General features: G+C 40.8%; 1 protein-coding gene across 1 annotated transcript in view; it reads right to left on the bottom strand.

Moving 5' to 3' along the window:
* Positions 1-3,769: 3,769 nt before the first annotated feature.
* The window catches only part of tcf25 (TCF25 ribosome quality control complex subunit), a 41,905-nt gene continuing 25,275 nt past the window's right edge, over positions 3,770-20,399 (bottom strand). Inside the window, exons 14-18 of the mRNA XM_085991620.1 lie at positions 12,670-12,828; positions 10,401-10,491; positions 9,060-9,139; positions 4,828-4,900; positions 3,770-4,063 (exon numbers count right to left, since the gene is read on the bottom strand). Of these exons, the coding sequence (XP_085847746.1) occupies positions 3,893-4,063; positions 4,828-4,900; positions 9,060-9,139; positions 10,401-10,491; positions 12,670-12,828 (574 nt within the window). The 3' untranslated portion in view covers positions 3,770-3,892. The remainder of the gene's footprint in view (positions 4,064-4,827; positions 4,901-9,059; positions 9,140-10,400; positions 10,492-12,669; positions 12,829-20,399) is intronic.

Here is a 20,399-nt window from a genome sequence, read left to right on the forward strand (position 1 = left end):
CCTCTTGAGCAAGGTGATCTCCACCCCAGCCAGAAACAGATCCAGCACTTGTTTGAAGGAATTCAGTAAATCAATGTTCACCGCACGACCCGGCAACGTGCTCCACAGATCCACTATTCTCTAGGAAAACAAGAACCTCCTAAAATCTAACCTAGTTCTGCCCAAGTGAGCCTTGGTCCTCCCTAATCTACAGTTTAAACAATTTGTCTACACAAATACAATCTAATCCCTTCATTATGTTTATAAACCTCAAATCACCCCTAAGTCTACACTTCCCTAAAGTATAGGAACCCAGCTCTTTGAGCCTAACTGGGTAACGAAGATGCATTAAACTGGGCAACCTCAGCATCCTTTCCAAAGCGCCATTACCCAAGGGAGGAGACCAAAACTGGACACAGTATTCTAACTGAGGCCTAAGGTCTTGTACAAGGACAAAAGGGTAATCTTTGTTTTATATTGAATGGTCCTGTAAATACATCCTAGAACCCTATTCCCTTTAGCTATAGCTTCGCGGTATTGATCATGAACCATTAGAGATTGATGCACTAAAACGCCCAGGTCTCTTTCACCACTGGCTTTAATTCTTTTCCCTCAAGGGTGTATGTATATTCAGTATTTGACCTGCCCACATGCATGATGCTGCTCTTTTCAAAGTTAAATGTCATTTGCCAATCACAAGCCCCAATCCCCCAATACACCTAGAACAGCTTGTAGGAGTCGAGCATCCTTTACAGTCCAAACCCTCACACATACCTTGCAATAGTACACAAACTTGCAGAGCATTTCCACCAACATCTACATATAGATCATTAATGAAACTAGTAAATAGCAAAAGTCCTAGCACCGATCCCTGTGGTACACCACTGGTGACTGGTCTCCAAGCAGATCCAAATTCATTAACAACCACTTTCTGCCTACGGGTATTCAGCCAATTCTCAATCCAGTGCAGTAGATTACCACTAACTCCAGAAGATTCTATCTTGTAGAGAAGCCGCTTATACGGTACCTTATCAAAAAATTTCTGAAAGTCCATGTAGACAATGTCTACCAGGTTTCACTCATCCACAACCCTGGCGACTTCTTCATAAAATACCAAATTGGTAAGACACAATCTTTCATGTTCGGTGTCCCTGATATGGCCATCTCTAAGTAGCCATACAATGCATTCCTAATCATTTCCTCGATCATCTTACCCATTACAGACATCAAGCTAATGGGCCTATAGTTACCCAGCTGTGTCTGATCAAAGATTGGAACGACGTTAGCCTCCTTCCAGTCTAAGGGAACAGTCCCAGATTGCAGAGAGCTCTTAAAGATACCAGTGTGGGGGACTACGGTCTCCCGCGTAAAGAAATGGGCAACACAGCGAGCTACAAGAAATAGGTCTTTACTCCAACTCTCACAATACAGTACTGAATTCGTGAAGCCCGCGAACCTGTGATGACTCACGGATTGGTCACCTGCTGGAACCTGATTGGTTTTCCTTCTCTCAGCTTGCAACTGTCTTGCGGGGGGGGATTATACAGGTTTATAATAATAATATCAACTTTATTGTCATTGTACAATGCACAAGTACATGAACGACGGAATGTGATCTTGCAAGCTCCCATGAGTCCAGTACAAATAACATTAACATTAAACGTAAATAGCACCGTCCTGGGAGAAGCAAAGCCGCTGCGTCTGTGCGCGCCGCCATTCCATTTCCACCATTCCTCCTGTCCGACAATCTTCAGCCCAACGCCCGGGCCTGCTCACCAGCCACCCCTCCCGGGGCTCCTTCCGTGACCTTCTCACCAACCGCCCCTCCTCAGGGCTCCTTCCGTGACCTTCTGCACCTGGTCTTCCCTGATGGTCACCCCTCCAGGTACTAACCAGGCCTGGCTCTGCTTAGCTTCCAAGCCTTGCCAGTGACCCTGTCCCTAGTCCCAGGAACATATACACAGTGTTTCCCCAATGTGGCCCAGCAAGGAGCTTGTATAGCACCTGTCCCATCTCCTTAAGGACTCTTGGGTGGATATCATCCAGGCTGCAGCCCCCTCTATTTTAAGATTCCTTATTCTTTCTTAAATGATATGTTCATCTCTTTTAATATTAACAATTTTATTGCTAATGGCATAATCTAATTAGTGATTTACAAAATGTGCTCTTCGCAATTGAACATCACTTTTTATGCTTTGGAAATTGGAAAACAATATTCCAGTACACAGTATGCATAGAAAAAGATATTCTGCAATAACTCACATAATTCAGAATTTAATTTACTAGCATTCAATCACATTAGGATCAATAAAAAAGTTATGCAATAGGCTATGTTGCATAATGCCAATGCAACTAAGTTATTGAATGAGTTTAACCTGAAAATGAAAGCCAAGACAAAAATCTGAACACTCATTCTTATAGGTTCTCGGTTCAAATAGCAAATTAAATTTAATTACAAATTCCATTTTTTGCAAAATTAAGTCATCATATCCAAAAAAGTTGTAACTTTAGCCAAGGTGTGAAAGAGCTATTTACATAAAAAGTTAAATCTGATTAATGAAAAACTAAGTCATAAGGATGAAGAATTACTCATTTCAATAATCACTTGATAATGCATTTAATTACTATTGCTGGTTTGGATTCCTTTGGTGAGAGTTCAGCTTAGGCCATCTTGGTTGACAGCTCTTTTTCCTGCTAGGAATGATTGTAATCAAGGACTCAGTCACTATATAAAGGCCACTCCTTCCCACTGACAAGTATATAATTAAGAATACAGTGTTATTTAGGTTCAACACAGAACTAGTATTTCATTGAATATTAGAGCATACTTCATAATAGTCAGTAGGATAAATTTGTGAAACAACCCTGAGGCACAAAGAGTAAAATACTATTAACTTAAGGGAAGAAAATAGAAAAATGAAAAAAAGATAATCTTATAATTCTAAATGATGAACTCCAACAGAGAAATATATGAAGGTAAAATATATTATAAAAGGTCAAACAACATGAATGCCTGCATCAATCAGTAAAACTGAGCAGCAGTAAATTTTTACTGTTGCTTTACTGTATTCAGAATGGCCTCAAACTTGGTTCTTATGTTTCCACATTTTTCCTAGCCTTGCATCAGATTTATCTTTTTAGATTCATTCCTTAATCACTCGTGTCACAAATTTGACTGCCAACTCTATGGCTCTATGTACGGTCAGTAAAAAGTACGCATCCGTCCTGCAGACTTAGGCAAAGTAGAGTTTTCTCCCCATGCCTTCCAGGTGGAGATGCAGCAACTTTGAATAAAGGAAATAGTAGTCTTCAAACATATACCTAAGCAGCTCAAACAGTCAGCCTTTTCTGCAAATCAAAACTATGAAATTAAGAGTGCAAAGCAAGCACACCACTATCATCCAACTGAGCTACTCACTGATAGTAATAGTATTTTCTCATTCTAGAGCACTTGTGTAAATTCTAGACCATGTTAGTTTAATTTTACTTAATTACATGCTTCAATTAAGAAAGCAATAAATATAAAATAGCAACTGCTCCTGCAATTTAAAGTTTTTGGATATTCTACTGATTCTCCTTTATGTTGAGAGCATTTTCAAAAACATGTCATCTTACTAAGGTTTATAAACCAAAAATCAACTTTTGCCATATGGCAAGTTGCAACTTATATTTCTTTTTCAGTTACTTCTAATTGTTTGAAAATTACTAATGCTAAAGTGTTTTCTTTCACTTGTATTGTGTTAGCACTTTGAAGTACTGTCAATAATAATCCATGGAACTAAATACAATATGATTGCATCTTCTTTTAATAAGTGTTTCTATATCACTGTGGTGCAGGTTTGTTAGCAGTCACAGAATGCACTATTAGTACAGTTGCAAGTTAAAGTTCACTGAAGATTTAGTGCATGACATTTCAGTCCCATTCTCCATCACCATCGTCATCTTGATACTCTTCCTGTGGTGGCTCCTGGAAGCGGATATTTGCCAACATATCCCTCATTGCAGCCATGAGGCGGTTTACTCCCTGATTCAATTCATGTTGGACCTCTGCACCCTCACCTTCCACATGCTGTCTCCTGTCCTCCTGAAAAATACATTATGTCAGGTATATTTGATTTTGACATGGGGGGTAGGGGGAAGAGAAGGGAAAGAATGAAAGAAATTACAAAATCACCTCGTGAGAAAGTTAGGTGGTATAATGCAACTTCAAATCGAGCCTAAAATAAATGGTTGCAATAATTTTTTTGTAAACCTGATGGTGCTTAGGATCACAACTAAAAACAGTTTGGCATTGGATCATTCTTCATTTCAATGCTGGTATTAGCAAAGCTTTATAAAAAATAAAAATTTAAAAGCCTTGATAATCTATTTTCTTGTTGCCAACAACCCTACATGATCCAAGAATACTTGATGGACACTGAAACATAAAATACTTGCTAAACAGCTTTTCCTTTTTCAAATAGAATAGTTTCATACCTACACTAAGGCGAGAACTCTGAAGTTTTGAGACTGTAGCCCAAAAGAATTTGATGTCTCAGTCCCAGGTTTAAAGCTGTGTATATATCAATATTGTAGTGACACTGGAAAAATATTCATACCAAATAAAATGTAAAAGCCATAGAACTTTCTACAGAATGAAACTATTTTTCTCTTTTATATAAGCATCAAGAACTCCTAGGTCAGATAACCATTCAGAACTTGCAGTACCTGCTCTAACAGAGTCCATTTGTGCAATACAAAAAGAACTATTTTGTTTCATATATTTCACCATAATGTTCTGGATTTAAACATAGTAAAATTGATTTTTTTTTTTAATCATTCACAACAACCCTCTTCATTAACACATACCTGAAGATTAAAATTTGGCAGCAAAGACCGAAAGAACAGTGACAAGGTACTTCCATCTGCTGCTTGATTTACCCTGCAAGGAAAACCACTGTAGCTCAGTAAACTCAAAACTCAGTCACGGATGAGAAAGGGGAAGGTAAGCACGTTAAAAATTGAACAAAAGCAAGCACAAAAAGATATGACTGAAAACACACATTTGAATAAAATATCTTTATACTCTAATTGCAATTAAATTAGTAACTTTACAATCTCAAAATGAATAGACCATCCTTCTACATTTATAGAAACTTAAAAATACAAAGGCATTTCATTCAAATACTGTTTCTCATCAGGGAACGAAGTCACCTTTCTGTAAAAACTACATTGCAACACGTAATTGCGTGTTGGATGACTGGCAGCGATCTAAAAACTTTGTTTTTTTACTTCCATTATCCTACCTCAGAGTATTCTAGGTACCAATCAGCCGCTGTGAAGAATTGCTTCCCAACAGTACTTCCGGACTTGCGCTTTACCAGTTTGTACTTATGTCCCGTTGTCCTGCTTCAATAGTGCTCTGGATTAATCCTTTTCTACTTCACTTAGTATCGTGTATATTGCTATAGGTCCCTCTCATTCGCATTCTTTCAAGGCTAAAACGTCTGGGCTTTGCTAACCTTGTCTCATAACTCGGGCCTCCGACACTAGCAATCAGTTCCATTTCTAGCGATTGGATATTTCTTTTAGGAACATAGAAACAGGAGGAGGCCATTTAGCCCCTCGAGCCTGTTCCGCCATTCAATGAGATCGTGGCTGAGCTGTGACCTAACTCCATATACCCACCTTCGTCCCATTTCCCTTAATACCTTTGGTTAACAAAAATCTATCAATCTCAGATTTAAAATTAACAACTGAACTAGCATCAATTTGTGTTGGTGACCAGAATTTAATGTAATATTTAAGTTGCAGTCTGACCAAGGTACGATAAAGCTTTTGTAGGACTCCTCAGACTTGTACTCTACTGGTGTGGCAATACAGCTCAGCATTCTTTTTGCAGCTCTGCAGTGAATATACATGCTAAGTATTGAGTCTATTATTACTCACAGATCTTTCAACCTCTCCCTAGTTGGTTCGACACTGCTGAGTAATTGTGTCCCCCAGATTTTCTTCCAATGTGTAACATCTTGTATTTATCTGTACTGAATTTCACCTGTAATAATTCCATCCACTTGCAAATTCTGTCTCGGTCCTTCTGTAGTGCCTCAGCTACTTCATCAGACGCAACTGTTACCTCCCTTCCCCCCACAACTTAGCTGAGAATCTGACCAATTTGAATTGTCTTTCTGAAACGAAGTCATTTATGTAGATTAGATACAGCAGGGGGCCCAGCACCAATCCCTGGAGTACTCCATTTCCTGCCTGACATGATTCCCTTAACTAGTACAGTACCCATTGTCTTGCTCTCGCAGCCATTTACTTATCCACCTCCAAAATTTAAGCTTGTGTGACAACTTTTCATGTGACACTTTACTGAAGGTTTTCGCAAAGCTTAGGTACACTACACCAGAGGGCTTTCCAGCATCATCTTGTGATGCCACTTCCTCAAAAAAAGTCAAAAAGAGGATGGCGAGATGTGATCTCCCCTTTGAAACCATGCTGGCTACCATTTACTAAGTTTTTCTCAAACAGGCAGCCTTCAAGTTTGTTCCATTATTTTGCTGATTATTGATGGCAGGCTAATGGTCTTTAGATACCAGTTTCTTTTGTCACTTTAAAAAAATAGGCACTATAATGGCTGGTCTCCAATTGGGACTGTACTTTTTATTTATTGACTCCATCAAGGTAATTATTTGCACTTTGTAGATTTTGTTTCTGGTCTCGCTCAGCACTTTTGGGTATAGGCCACCAATCTCTGGATTTATTGGCTTTTAGCTCATCTGGGATCTCCATGCAAGTAAATTTAATTGTAGCACCATCTATGACGGTTGACATGCCACTAGTATCTTTGCGTGACTGTTAACAGAAAGTAAATACATATACTGTTTCTAATTGATTCTCAATTTCAATCTCATTTACATCTTTAAGGAATCTCAGTTCTTTTTTGATAAAACTCTTATTGTTCATTTTCTTTGGAGAACCCTGTATTCTTCCCAGTGGCTTCCCCAAGTCCAAAGTTTATTCAGTCTTTTCGCATTACGCAGCACTCCAACACTAGGGATCAATCGCTACTGCCTCTGGGGATTAAATGTCTCCCTTATGTCTCAGTGACCAGAACTGGTGTTCTCTAGGTGTGGTCTGACCAAAGCACTGCATTATAATCATAGCTTTCTCCTGCTGACCGCTAGTGATTTGCCTACATAGTTCAGCTGCCCATTAACTCGTTAATTGCTATTCTATAATGACTAGACATGCTGGGCATTGGACTTACTAAAACCCCGAGATTTTTTTCAACTTCTAAGACGCCCACTTATTTTCTTTCTACTTGTAGTAATTTACACTTGCCCGAAATAAATTTCATCTGCCACCATTTCAGTCACTTAGATTTTTGTCAAATGCAGTGTGTAATTCTTTGCCTCCTCATGCAATTGCTATCCTCTCCCTACTCCTGGTTTGGTATTCACTGCAAGTTTGACTAATTTGGAAGGAGCTCCTGAATACAAGTACAGGAAACTTTGTGCTATCCGGAGGTGAGCTATCCGGCAATCTGGAGCCACCGGCAAAAATCAGCCGCCGTTTCTTATTCTTTTTGTTTGTTTTTTTTGCTTTGTTTGAACAGTCAAGCTGTGCAAGGTCTGTAGCTATAGCAACAGCTTCAGCTACAGAGCTTTAGGGTCACACCCGAGTGTTTAGAAGCTGTTGCTAAGCAACAGTGTTTGTTGTCAAATACGGAGATAAGAATCTCCGTATCTCTCAACATTAACTCTGGAGAGTACGGCACTTTTTAGGCAACGGCAGCAGCTTGGTCCCGTGGGTGCCGGATAGCACAAAGTTTCCTGTATGTTAATTTAAGTTAGAAACAGTCCCAACACCAGTCCACCATTCAACTCAGCACTTCTCCCACATCTCAACCTCAATAATTAACAAGAAACCACTACTTATGACCCATAAGCATTTAAAAAAAATCTATGCACAGGTTTTACCTTGAATCCCCACTGCTTTAAGGTCAAGTATCAGCAGATCTTTCCCCAAGCCCTTTCCACAGTCCACTTAGGATATCACCACCTCAATAATGCCAAGCAGCTTGGTTAGGCAGTATTTTTAACTTCTGAATCCAGGTTTGCTGTTATTTCCTATGTTATCATACAGATAATCCTCAAGCTTACTCCTGAATTGGATATTATTATTTTGCCCCGACATTAATGCGAGTATAATGGGTCTGTAGTTGCCTCGGTCTTTATATCACCCTTCTTTTGAAAGTAATATTACACTCAGCTGTTTCTAATCTAACAGGACATTCCCAGCATGATCTACTTCCTCATAATAACCCGCCACATCTCAGAAATCTCATGTCCCTTTAGTATCCTAGGGTAAACAGAATCTATTTATGGATCTTATTAAATTATATTTTTCCACTGAGGGGTCCTACTGAAATATCACATTTATGACTTTGCTTCAGTGTTGTCCTGCTCATCGGATTAAAAAAAAATCTGTTTATACCACTTGTGTTTCAAGTCCTCCCTTTTCTTACAGGTATCTGTACTAAATGCCCGTGATGGGTTGTACAACCTGCACCCACGCTCCACATTTTTCATACAACATTACTATCTAGCTTGTATATTCTATGCCCAAATAACATGATCACTTTCTGTATTTCTGGCATTAATACGCTAACATGGAAAAAATGATTTGTTGTGGAAAGGCGTGAAAACAGACACAGTAAACAAACAAAGCAATTTGACAAAGCAGTGTTACTAATCTTAACGATAGCAAAATACTGCAGATGCTGGAAATCCAAAATATCAGAAAACGCTGGAAAAACTCAGCAGGCCAAGCAGCATCCGTGGAGAGAAACGGAGTTAACGTTTCAGGTCGAAGACCCTTAGTCAGAATTGGGAAAAAAGCAGGAACAGGGATAGATTTTAAAGCAAGTGGGGGCTGGGAAAGGGGGGGGGGGGGGATGAAAGATGCCCTGGCCTGCTGAGTTTTTCCCAGCGTTTTCTGTTATTACTAATCTTAACGTTCATTCTACTGGGAGACAGGAAGTTAATTTGGTTTAGCTTTAATTAAAAAGAAAATATTTTCCCAATGAGCCATACCTTTCAGGTCTAGTGTACGTGACGATGCCATCTAGTGGAGGAAGTGGATCATAACCCATCACTGGCTGAGCAGTTATTTCCTGAAAAAGAATGATAAGAATCAATTTTTCATATTTGTATTTATCAACTGTGTTGCAGTGCTTTTTCTTAGTACAAAAGTGCTCGTCAATATAATAATTTGTCTGACTTAGGGGTGGGCAATAAATATGGTCTTGCTAGTGTTGCCCACATCCAGAGAACAAAGTAACTGGAGAGTCAATGATGTTGAAATGATCTCAATCACAACCTGATAGCTAGTCACCAGTTTGGTTTCTGGATAAATTGGTCAGCTTAGCCAGTCTCAATCATTGCTCTACAAAATCTTTAACTATCTGGCAATTCACCATTTGGCAAACTGCGAAGAAACATTTCTTTCTCCCACACAGTCCAAAGCCTGGAAGATAATCAGAGTGGATGAGGTTTTTATATTCCATGGCTAAGTCCTTCCCCTTTCAGAATAAAGGGTCGCCCTTTTAGAACGGAGATGAGGAGGAATTTCTTCTCTCTGAGGGTCGTAAATCTGTGGAATTCTCTGCCGCAGAGAGCCGTGGAGGCTGGGTCGTTAAATATTTTAAGGTGGAGATAGACAGATTTTTGCAAGATAAGGGAAGCAGGCAGGGAAGTGGCTTTGAGCCCAAGATCAGCCATGATCTTATTGAATGGTGGAGCAGGCTCGAGGGGCCAAGTGGCCTATTCCTGCTCCTATTTCTTATGTTCTCTGTAAGCATCACATAGACTTGGTCAGGCAGTTAAGTTTTTTACACAATTATGAACAGAATAATGCCGCAAGACAACTACCAGTACTTAAGCTATATTTTTTGGTTTGAGTCAAGAAACATGAGATTCACCACCTCAATATATTCTAGATGAATCCAAAAATTTCTATAAAGAACAGCAGTGTCTTCCTGCTCCAACTCATTGCATCCCAACACCTCAAAACTATGAAACTCCTTACCTCATTCAGTCTTGCCTTTCTCCTGCAATCTACAGGTTTTTAATTCCCCTACCAACTACTTCTAAAACCCAACCTTGGTATCACTTATTCACTACTTACGATGTACCTATTCTTCTCTCCTACTCTCAATTCTGGTGGTATCCTGCAATATGAATCGTGTCCCTTCACCTATGTTCTTTAATTTTAAATATAAAGTTTAATGCTATCTTTAACTTATAATGACTCAAACAAAACAAAGGGAGCTCATGGTAGCCTATGTGAGTTGAAGAGTTAAGAACACAAGTTATTAAATCATCAAAATCTAATATTTTTCACAGCAAATACAGAATTTATCTAATGTCACTCACGGGTGGAAGGGTTGCAATAGCTTCCTTTATCTCAGACAGAATAATGTGACGATAGATGTTCCTGGGAACATTCTGGTATCTAATCTTTCTCCTGGAATGGGGAAAAAAATGGCTCATGCACAATCTCAAACACAAAGAATACTCAAACTTCATAATCCAGGTTATAACATTATTAGGCTATGATTCAATAAAAGGGTAAGGGCAAGAGAGTGGGACTAAGTGGATAGTTTTTTTTAAGAGCTGGCATAGACACATTGGGCAGAATGGCCTCACCCTATACTGTAAAATTCTATGATTCTAAGATGCACCCATCTTATGTCCTGTGGTTAGGAGGCTCCCTGAATTTCACAGAACAGGAGAGGGAAAGAAAACAAATTATATACATCAATATGTTTTAAATCTAATCTCAGCAGCAGTACTTTTTATTTAAAAAAGTAAAAATGCCTAATACTGGTTTTTAATTGTTAGATTGAGATAAGAACCTGTAATGTCCTTATTTTATATAGGCCCGAGTTGTGTTTTTTTTAAATCAACTCACCATGAAAAGACAGGACCCCTAATTAGGACAAATGTTTCTGGAAGTAGGATTAGGAAAAATGGCCCTCTGTTGCTGAGCCTCAACTCCCACTACCTTCTGTTGCTCATTGCATTTCTAACATGCAGCAAGTTAATCTTACTTTCTAAAGCTGAACAGGGTCTACGTTAAAACACTTCAGCAGAGTAGGTTATTTTAGTCAGTTTAATGATATTTAACTGGATTTTTATAAAATATATTAATTTATCGTTAATTGCAGTTCAAAGACAAAAAAGGGTCTCTAACACTCAATTTTTACATAATAGGGTAGAGCAATTGCATTTGAAATTACATTAGTTTTCCAAAGTGAAGTCATGCATCGTGTTTCAGCTCATTCATTTGCAGATCACTGAATGTAAAATCTTCCAGCGCAATTGGACAGTGTAATAGAACGTAATTATTTATTTTTCTCCCCTTGCATCAAAAAACATTTCTTGGTGTATTTAAGAGTGGTAACCTGGTGCAGTTTTATTAATACAGCTGAAAATGGGTTTATCACAAAAAATAAGCATTTTTAATAAGAGTGTCTAGTCCACCTGTGAGTAACTTGATTTTAAAATCACTGAAAAGGACTTTAAAAAAAAATATACAGAACCATTTATTAGTTTCATTGGTGTACACTAGTCAGTTTTAGTAAATTAAATATTTTTTAAATATTTAAAAACTTTTAAAACATGCCTACTAGTGCCTTTGTGCCTAGAAAAACCCAGCTCAATTTGAAGAGCCTCCTCGAAGGGCCGCAAACGGCTGAAATTCGGCATGCTAATTAATTTGATCGGGGTGGGGCCGGCTTCCAGCGCGATGTCTTTTAAACCAGCATAAAAGATCGCGGAAACTCGACTTACACTGGTAGTCAGTAAGCTAGGTGAGGCGAGAAAGAAAAGCTACTGGTCAATTTTGAAAGGGAACTGTGATTTAAAAAAAATATTTTTTCTCAGACCAATTTTATTTTAAGGGAATATACAATGGATGGGGGGGGGGGGGGGGGGGAGGAACTGTCGTGGTAGTATCATCATGGAGAATATTTTTGCTAGAATGTCAGAGGGAAAATGTTTTACATAATATATTATTAGTGAATAATGAAAATAGAAAAATATCAATTAGAGGGAACATACGTAAAACAGTTAAGCCAATGAGGAAGAAGAAAACTGACTGACAGCATGACGGCCATGACATAGATGACATAACCCATGTACATGCCTGCCAAAATAAATTGTATTCTAAAAGATTAAACATACGACAATTCGAAAGAGAGAAATAGCAGTGGAAATGGTGCAGGCAAATCTCTGGACATGTACGATTTCTCATGCTTTGGCAAAGAAAAATGATAGGCTTGGCAGACAGCCAGATAGAGGAGTAGATTAAATGTGATTGAACATTCATACACACACAGTTGGGACAGGATGAGGAGAATGCCCCAAAGGAAATTGGAAATCAGAGTGAACACCAGCTGATGCACTGCAGACTAGAGTTTGCTATAGACACATTAACAGAATTAGATTTGGAGTGGAATAGTAGTGAATAGCTGTTCACCTGTCCTGCCAGGACTGGTCAGTGCAATGGTTTTTTTTGTATTACTTTACCTTTCATTTAACCACACTATTTTTGTTAAACAAAAATATATTACAATTAATTATTTTCAGAATTACAATACAGCTTCAAATTCTACAAAATGAAGTTTCATTAAACACCTACTTGTTCTCAGACTCCTGCACAAGTGGGTCTTTTGCATCTACTCGTCTTAAAACCTCCTTCACATTCTCTTCCAGCCATGTCATGACTCTTGCTTCTTTCCAGAGCATCCAATTTCTTCCAATAAATAGTGCTACTAACTGCTTTAGTGCACTTGGCTGCCTGCGGCGGGACGGGACGGGGGGAGAAATACATGTAGAAGTGAGACTACTGACAAATGGTATGCAGTAAAGGTCATCAACAACAGTAATGGAACAAATTGGAATGTAGTTGTTCAGAAAAATATGGAGGATAGGGAAGAAAGGATATATAAAATTTGCAACACTACACGATATATCACAGGCTATTCTATTTAAGAATCTAGCACTATATATAAAAACATGTTTTTCTTTCGATTATCAGTTATCATGTGTTTTCCATAAATTTGTCTCTACAGAAAGTCATTAGTGGCAATACCTCAATCATTAATGGTATATTTGCACAAGAGCTATAAGCATCTGTCTGAATTACATTCCGTGCATCATTAGTGCAGGCTAGCAAGTCATATTTTTTGCCGATCCTACCTTAAAAGCAGCAGATGCAGTAGCAGTATTTCTAATCTATATATAGAGTTAAATTGTTAATTGGGTAAGAGGGTATTAATAAAGTTATGCAAATTGCATTTCAACACACATCATTTGATTTGTTATTTGGCAGTGGGAATAAACTAATCAGTGCCAAAACAAACAGCTTTGTGTAAAAGTATCTTGGCGAGAGCAGTTCTGATTCTCTGCAATTGTTCCCTTCATCTTTAGCAGCAATGGTACAGGAAACACGGGCCACTTCATGAGTGACTACTATATTTCAATAAATCAAGGTCCAAGTTTCATTACTTATCTTCATTCTAGCTTAGGTTTTCCAACATGCCAACATTGTTCCGCTAGAAACCTACAACACCACACTGGGCAAGACAGATCAAGTGGCAGGATCCTCTGAAATTTAGCAGGTTAGTTCTCAACAGGTTTATTTTTCCATTGGCACTATTACTAGGTCTGCTTCAATTTAGCTAACTACAGATTAGTTTGTAATAAGACCAAGAGAGCTCCTAATACCCACTGTTATGTGGATTTAAAATTGCATTGGGCCATAATTTGCTTTCAAAATAAGGGTGCAGTGTGGGAGAAAACGTATTAAACATTAAGGCATGCTGGGATACTTGACCACTTTACTAATTGAACAAAGGACACTAAACTAGTTAAAACTAAAAGAACTGCTGACTGCCATAATGAAGTCAAGCTGACCTTTTGGCTTAGGACATCTGGTGATAAAATGTGAACATGTTAATCTGTTTCTTGAGAACAATGGAACCTATGAAACCTTATGTTGAAATGTAATGTAAGCTAATCACCTGAAGTTGTTTACCTTGCTGTATAACTATGAGCGCTGTACATTAGTAATTTAGAGTGCTGGTGGGCAGTAGGCACTGCTGCAGACTCTCCGTGATATCACGTAATAAATTCCTAAAGCGAACCTCGAAGTCTCCGTCTGATAATTAATTTCCTCCACAGAATTTGGCGTAGTCTGGCAGGATCCCTAACAACGGGATCTAAAAGAACTAAGAAGGTCTAAGTTGGGTATAGCGTCGACCTTGTATATCACTTGGCCCGCTTAGGCTCCAATTAGACAAAGGAAATTTAAAAAGGGACTCTCCTAAAAATAAAAGGAAAGTGCCCGGTGCCTCCCAGCTGAAAGGGGGAGAGCACCTAGCGCGTCCCAGCTGAAAGGGGGACGGCGCGCGGTTGCCTAGTTATCCGGCCAGTGACTCATGCTGAGCCAAGAAGCCCGTCAGGCTGAGGCAAGACTGCCGAGAAGAGAGAAAAGACTATGGCACCGAATTAAGTAGCTACAAAGAAAATAAAGGGTTGACTTCGAGACTCGCGGACGGAAAAACCGGTGAGCGCTCATTGTATTTTGTGTATATAAAATAACCCGCGGTTGTATAACCAGTAAGTTTAAAACTAAGTTACAGGAGTAAGGAGAAGATGGGAAATAACGGCAGTCGAGCGGATTCGTCCGAGCCTGCCAAGAAAGGAGCCCGAGGCAAGGTAGAACAGGAGGCTGCAAATGGTAAAATCAAGATATGTAAAAGAATGAATGACAGAATAAAAAAGCTCGTGAAACATCGAAAAAAGGTAGATCCCATCGTTCCACTGGGATCGCCAGCCGATACTGTAATAAAAGAAACAGGAGACGATCGGTATGCGGTAACTTTTAGTAGTGATCTGTATGGATGGTCGGGTGGAGATTGGCCTTCACAGAATCTACAGTGCAGATAGAGGCCATTTCGGCCCATCGAGCCTGCACCGACACATATCCCACCCTATCCCCGTAACCCCACGTATTTAATCCCCTAACACTAAGGGTCAATTTATCATAGCCAAATCAACCTAACCTGCACATCTTTGGACTGTGGGAGGAAACCGGAGCACCCGGAGGAAACCCACGCAGACACAGGGAGAATGTGCAAACTCCACACAGACAGTCGCCCGAGGCCAGATTTGAACCCGGGTCCCTGGCGCTGTGAGGCAACAGTTTAACCACTATGCCACTGTGCCCCCCTTATGGGGGAAGTTTTAAAATACCTTTAATAAAAGAATGGGAAGAAATTACTAGAAATGAAGGAGGGGATCTTGAGTGGGACACCCCCTATATGTTATGGTGCTTTGCTAGGTGGATGGAAGTAGCAAAAAGACACCAACCCCCAAAGAAGGGGAAACAGGAAGAGGCAGAGGCTAGTCAGAAAAAGGAAGAGGTGCTGCCTAAGGCTCCTGTTGTGGGAATGTATCCCCGAACCCCAGCGGGAGATCCGGTTGAGATGGGGGAAGAGTTAAATAATTTACTAATGATAGCGGCTGCTCTAAGACAGCAACCGGCACGATTTCCGACGCCGCCTCCATACAATCCACCCCCACCCGCAGATGAACCCGTAATTGAACCTCCTCCTCCAGCAGAGGCACTCGGAGCAGGAGCTGCTGCACTGCCTGGTAGTAATGTACAGGACCTACCCTCACGTGACGGACCTACAACTAGGTCACAAACACAACCTGACATTACTACCCATCAACTTCCTCGAGTCATGATAGGACAGGTGGCAGTGTTAAAACCATGGTCCCCAGCGGAAGCTAGAGCTATGATAGCCGAGGCACCAGGCCCCTTAAAGAAGCCCACTGCCTTTCATAATTGGCTAGAACAAATATGTACCATTTACAGCCCTCTTCCTGGGGATGTGCTAATGCTGCTAAAATGTGCGTATGGGTCCTCATGGTCGACCCTAAGGGATGGATTTGCTGTTCCCCTGGGAGAAAATGGAGATTGGCGACAAGATGATGTACAACTGGACCAGGGAAATGAGTCTTTTGCTCACTGGTTAGAACAGAGGTAAAGAGGCTATAATGAGAGGAGCCAAGAAGCATAGTGACATAGGAGAAGTTACTCGATGTCTGCAAAGAAAGGAGGAGACAATTCCTGATTTTGTAGCTCGATTTAAAAGCAAGTGGGAGGAACATGCGGGAGTTCCGTTAGCAGACAATGGACCTTTGGCAGTACAAACACTGCTAAACTGCATGTTACCCTTTCAAGCTCAAGCCTTTAAAATGATTAATCTAAATTGGCAGACTCAGCCGTGGGCGGACGTAGTTACTGCTCTGGTAAATATGGATAGGGAAGGACTCTTTACTCAGTCGAAAGAGCAAAAGCCAAAAACAGCGGGACAATATTTCCAACAGAATAGAAAAGGATTTGCAGGAAGAGGAGGTTATGGTAGAGGCAGAGGAAGGGGGAAGAGGACAATGGCAAATGAGAGATAGATCACAGGATGAATGTATCCAGCTCCAGGGGCAGAAGGAACTTCCTTTTCTTTCAGTAACCCTAATCCATCCGCATAGGGGTGCCACGGAGAAGCGGTGGTACAGGCGGCTGTGATCAGATTGTCCAAATCCATGAGAGAACAGCCTATGGCTACAGTTAAAATAGGAAATAGCCATTTGGACCTTCTGGTCAATACCGGTGCAACAATGTCCTCTGTACCCGCCTCCGTGGGTATACCCGCCAGTCAATTTAACATTGTAAGCATGGGAGTAGCCGGTATCCCTATGTTAGAACCCCTCTCCAAACCTACTGAAATTCAAGTGCACGGGCAATCCGTCACAGACACCCTCATAATTTCTCAGACCGCCCCTCTCCCTATGTTGGGAAGACAGGCTTTATGTAAATTGGGAGCAGTTATATACTGCACTCGAGGCGGCATGTTCATGGAACTGCCTCAAATACAAACTCATCAGCTAATGAATTTAATGATAGAGGAAAAGCAAGTAGAAGGAGCCCCCATTTTGTACTGCTGGCAGCTGAATAGCAATCCTTATGGCCAATTGGTAAAAAATATATACCAAGCCTTGCAGGAATTGGAAGGTCCTCAGGGGCAGTATTTACAATATCTAATTGAAACCAGTAGAGAAAAGAAAACGGACCCATTGTACGGCATGGTACAGGCATAAAGAAACACCCAATTATCAAGAATTGGTTTGCTCATCCCTAAACCAGCCAGAATTGCTGCAGATTTCACCTTATTTATTCTTTGGAGATAAAGGCCTGGGAATGTTGGTTCACCTTACACACGAACAAAAAGAAAGATTTAGGATGCATCACACATCCGAACCCCACCTGACTATAGCAGTCAGAGCCCCGGCTAAGGCGAAGGGAGTGGGGGAGATGATAAAAAGAATACAACACCACAAGCCAGTCTATTCCATCACGTTGCCAATTCAAGCTGGAAAGGTGGAGATAGAATTCTTTAATGAAACAGAGGGAAAAATTCGCTGGTTAAGAAAAGAATGGGATTCTATTTTTGAAAGACAGCAGCCCCCTAAGGAAAATCCGCAATTGTTACCATGGGCATTGACTAAAGTACCTTCTGAATTATGGGCAAAGCACAAGAATCATGTGGGAAAGATGCATTCGGCACCTGAACATAGGGTCCAGCTACAGAAGAATGCTGTTTTGCCCTGTCTAAAGCAGTACCGCCTGGCCCCAGAGGCCGAGGAAGGAATAGCAGCGGTAATACATTCTTTACTGCAGCAAGGGGTTTTAGTCAATACACAGAGCCCCTGCAATACTCCTATTTTGCCCATCCCGAAAGTAGGAAGACCAAATGACTGGCGTTTTGTGCAAGATCTCCGGGCGATCAATAAAATAGTCATTCCCATTGCTCCCTTGGTGCCAGATACCAACATCATCCTCTCCTCTATACCAGCTGATGCAACTACCTTTTCGGTTATCGATTTGTGTTCTGCTTTCTTCTCCATACCACTGCATAAGGACAGTCAATATCGGTTTGCCTTTACTTATAAAAATCAGCAATATACCTGGACCAGGTTGCCCCAGGGGTATACTGAAAGTCCTGCGGTGTATGCGGCAGCGGTTAAAAATGACTTGGAGGAATGTCAGTTATCGGATCAGTCCACCTTAATCCAGTACGCAGATGACCTTTTGGTTGCCTCCCGAACGGGGCCAGACTGCCAAGAAGATACTATAAAATTGCTCCAGCATCTGGCTAGCAGGGGACACAGGGTGTCCTCCGAAAAGTTGCAGTTTTGCCAAACATCCGTCCAGTATTTGGGTTTTCAGTTGGAGTATGGACAGCGAAGATTGGGACTGGAAAGAATAAGAGCAGTGGATAAAGTGCTGATCCTGCGAACAAAGGAGGACATTTTGTCGTTTCTGGGAATGGTGGGTTATTGTAGGCAATGGATATATGACTACAGAGAAATGGATGCAGTCTTACGATCAGCTACGCTGCAGACAGAGCCCCCCATAGTCGAATGGACGCCAGAACGAGATAAGGCATTCAGTGATCTTAAAAAAGCTATGGTCAGTGCTACCGCGTTAGGACTACCTAAGTATAATAAGCCTTTTCAGTTATACGTCAATGAAAGAGAAGGCTTTGCAACAGGAGTACTGGCACAAGAACATGGGGGAGGAAAAAGGCCTGCAGCAAATTACTCTGTAGCCTTACCAGCCGTAGTGAGAGGCATGCCAGCCTGCTTACGAGCCGTTGCTGCAACCGCCACAATAGTGGAAAAATCCATCCCTATTGTGCTTGATCACCCTTGTGTGGTAATTGTTCCCCACGCAGTGCTATTATTAAATTCGGCAGCTACTCAGCACTTTACGGCGGCAAGAAGGACTGGGTATGAGATAATCCTCTTGTCACACTCTAATTATACCTACCAGCGATCACCAGCTGTCAACCCGGCGACCTTTGTGCCAATACTGTTAAGTCTGTGTGTTCTAGTTGTAATTACTAACACAGACTACAAGATTAAAGTTCAACAGGTTGGAGGTCAGGACTAAAACTAAATACAATATTACTACACAGTGCTTATATACCGGTGGTCACCACCGGTATTACGTATACAGCAGCCAGAGAAAGTAGTACATCTCTTAAGGTGGAACAGGCTTAAGTTCTCTTAAGGTGGAACAGGTTACATACATCACAAATACCAACAGAACATCCAGGTGAACCAGAACACGACTGCTTGTTAACTGTTGAAGCCACCACTACACCCAGGCCAGATTTGCCAAGTGATCCTATTGATAATCCTGACTTGATCCTCTTCACGGATGGTTCTTCGCATCGACCTAGTGATGATCAACTATTAGCAGGTTATGCGGTGGTGACTCATGAATTATTGGAAGCTTATGCGTTGCCACCTGGCACATCTGCACAAGCAGCTGAACTATATGCATTAACCAGAGCCTGTATTTTGGCTAAAGATCAAAGTGTCAATATCTATACTGACTCCCGTTATGCATTTGGGGTAGTGCATGATTTTGGACAATTATGGAAAAACAGAGGTTTTATTACATCCTCAGGAAAATCTATTAAGCGTGCGCAAATGGTGTTAAATTTGTTGGAGGCTATTCAGTTGCCAAGTAAAATTGCAGTACTAAAATGTGAGGCCCACACCATGGCAGGTGATGAAGTCTCGTGTGGAAATAGGTTTGCTGATAGTGCGACCTCTTTAGCCGCACTGAGGCAGGCCCCACAGCTTCAAGCCGCCAAAAATACCGTTAGTAACTTTCCTCCAGAACTTCCTAGTAGCATTGATGCTGATCTACTACGACAGGCCCAAAGTCAGGCAACAGTCCAAGAAAAACGTACTTGGAGTAAGGCAGGTTGCTATCAAAATCATGATATATGGATGCATCCTGATGGCCGAGTGGTTTGCCCACAAAGCTTGTTTTTGCCCCCGTCTCGCCTGGCACATGGACAGGCTCACATGGGCAAAGGAGGGATGGCACATGCACTGTCCCAACAATGGTATGCACCAGGAATAACGGTAACAATTGAAAAAGTTGCCAGAACGTGTTCAGTATGTCAGCAGAACAATAGAGGGAAATCGCCCGCAAATTTTGATCACCTACCCCAACCAGAGCTGCCCTTTGAGAATCTACAGATAGATTTTGTACATATGCCCGCAGTAAAAGGATTTAAGTACATACTGGTAATAGTAGATATGTTCTCCAGATGGGTAGAGGCATACCCCACTAGGAGGGATGATGCCAGAACAGTAGTAAGCATTCTGCTAAAAGAAATAATACCTGGATTTGGAATACCTATGGGAATAAACAGTGACAGAGGAACTCATTTCACCAGCAAACTGATAAAAAACTTAACTGAAGCCCTTGGATTTCAA

This window comes from Somniosus microcephalus, chromosome 6, assembly GCF_052327205.1.
Source record: "Somniosus microcephalus isolate GS21.2 chromosome 6, FLI_Smic_1.0, whole genome shotgun sequence".
Lineage (NCBI taxonomy): Eukaryota > Metazoa > Chordata > Chondrichthyes > Squaliformes > Somniosidae > Somniosus > Somniosus microcephalus.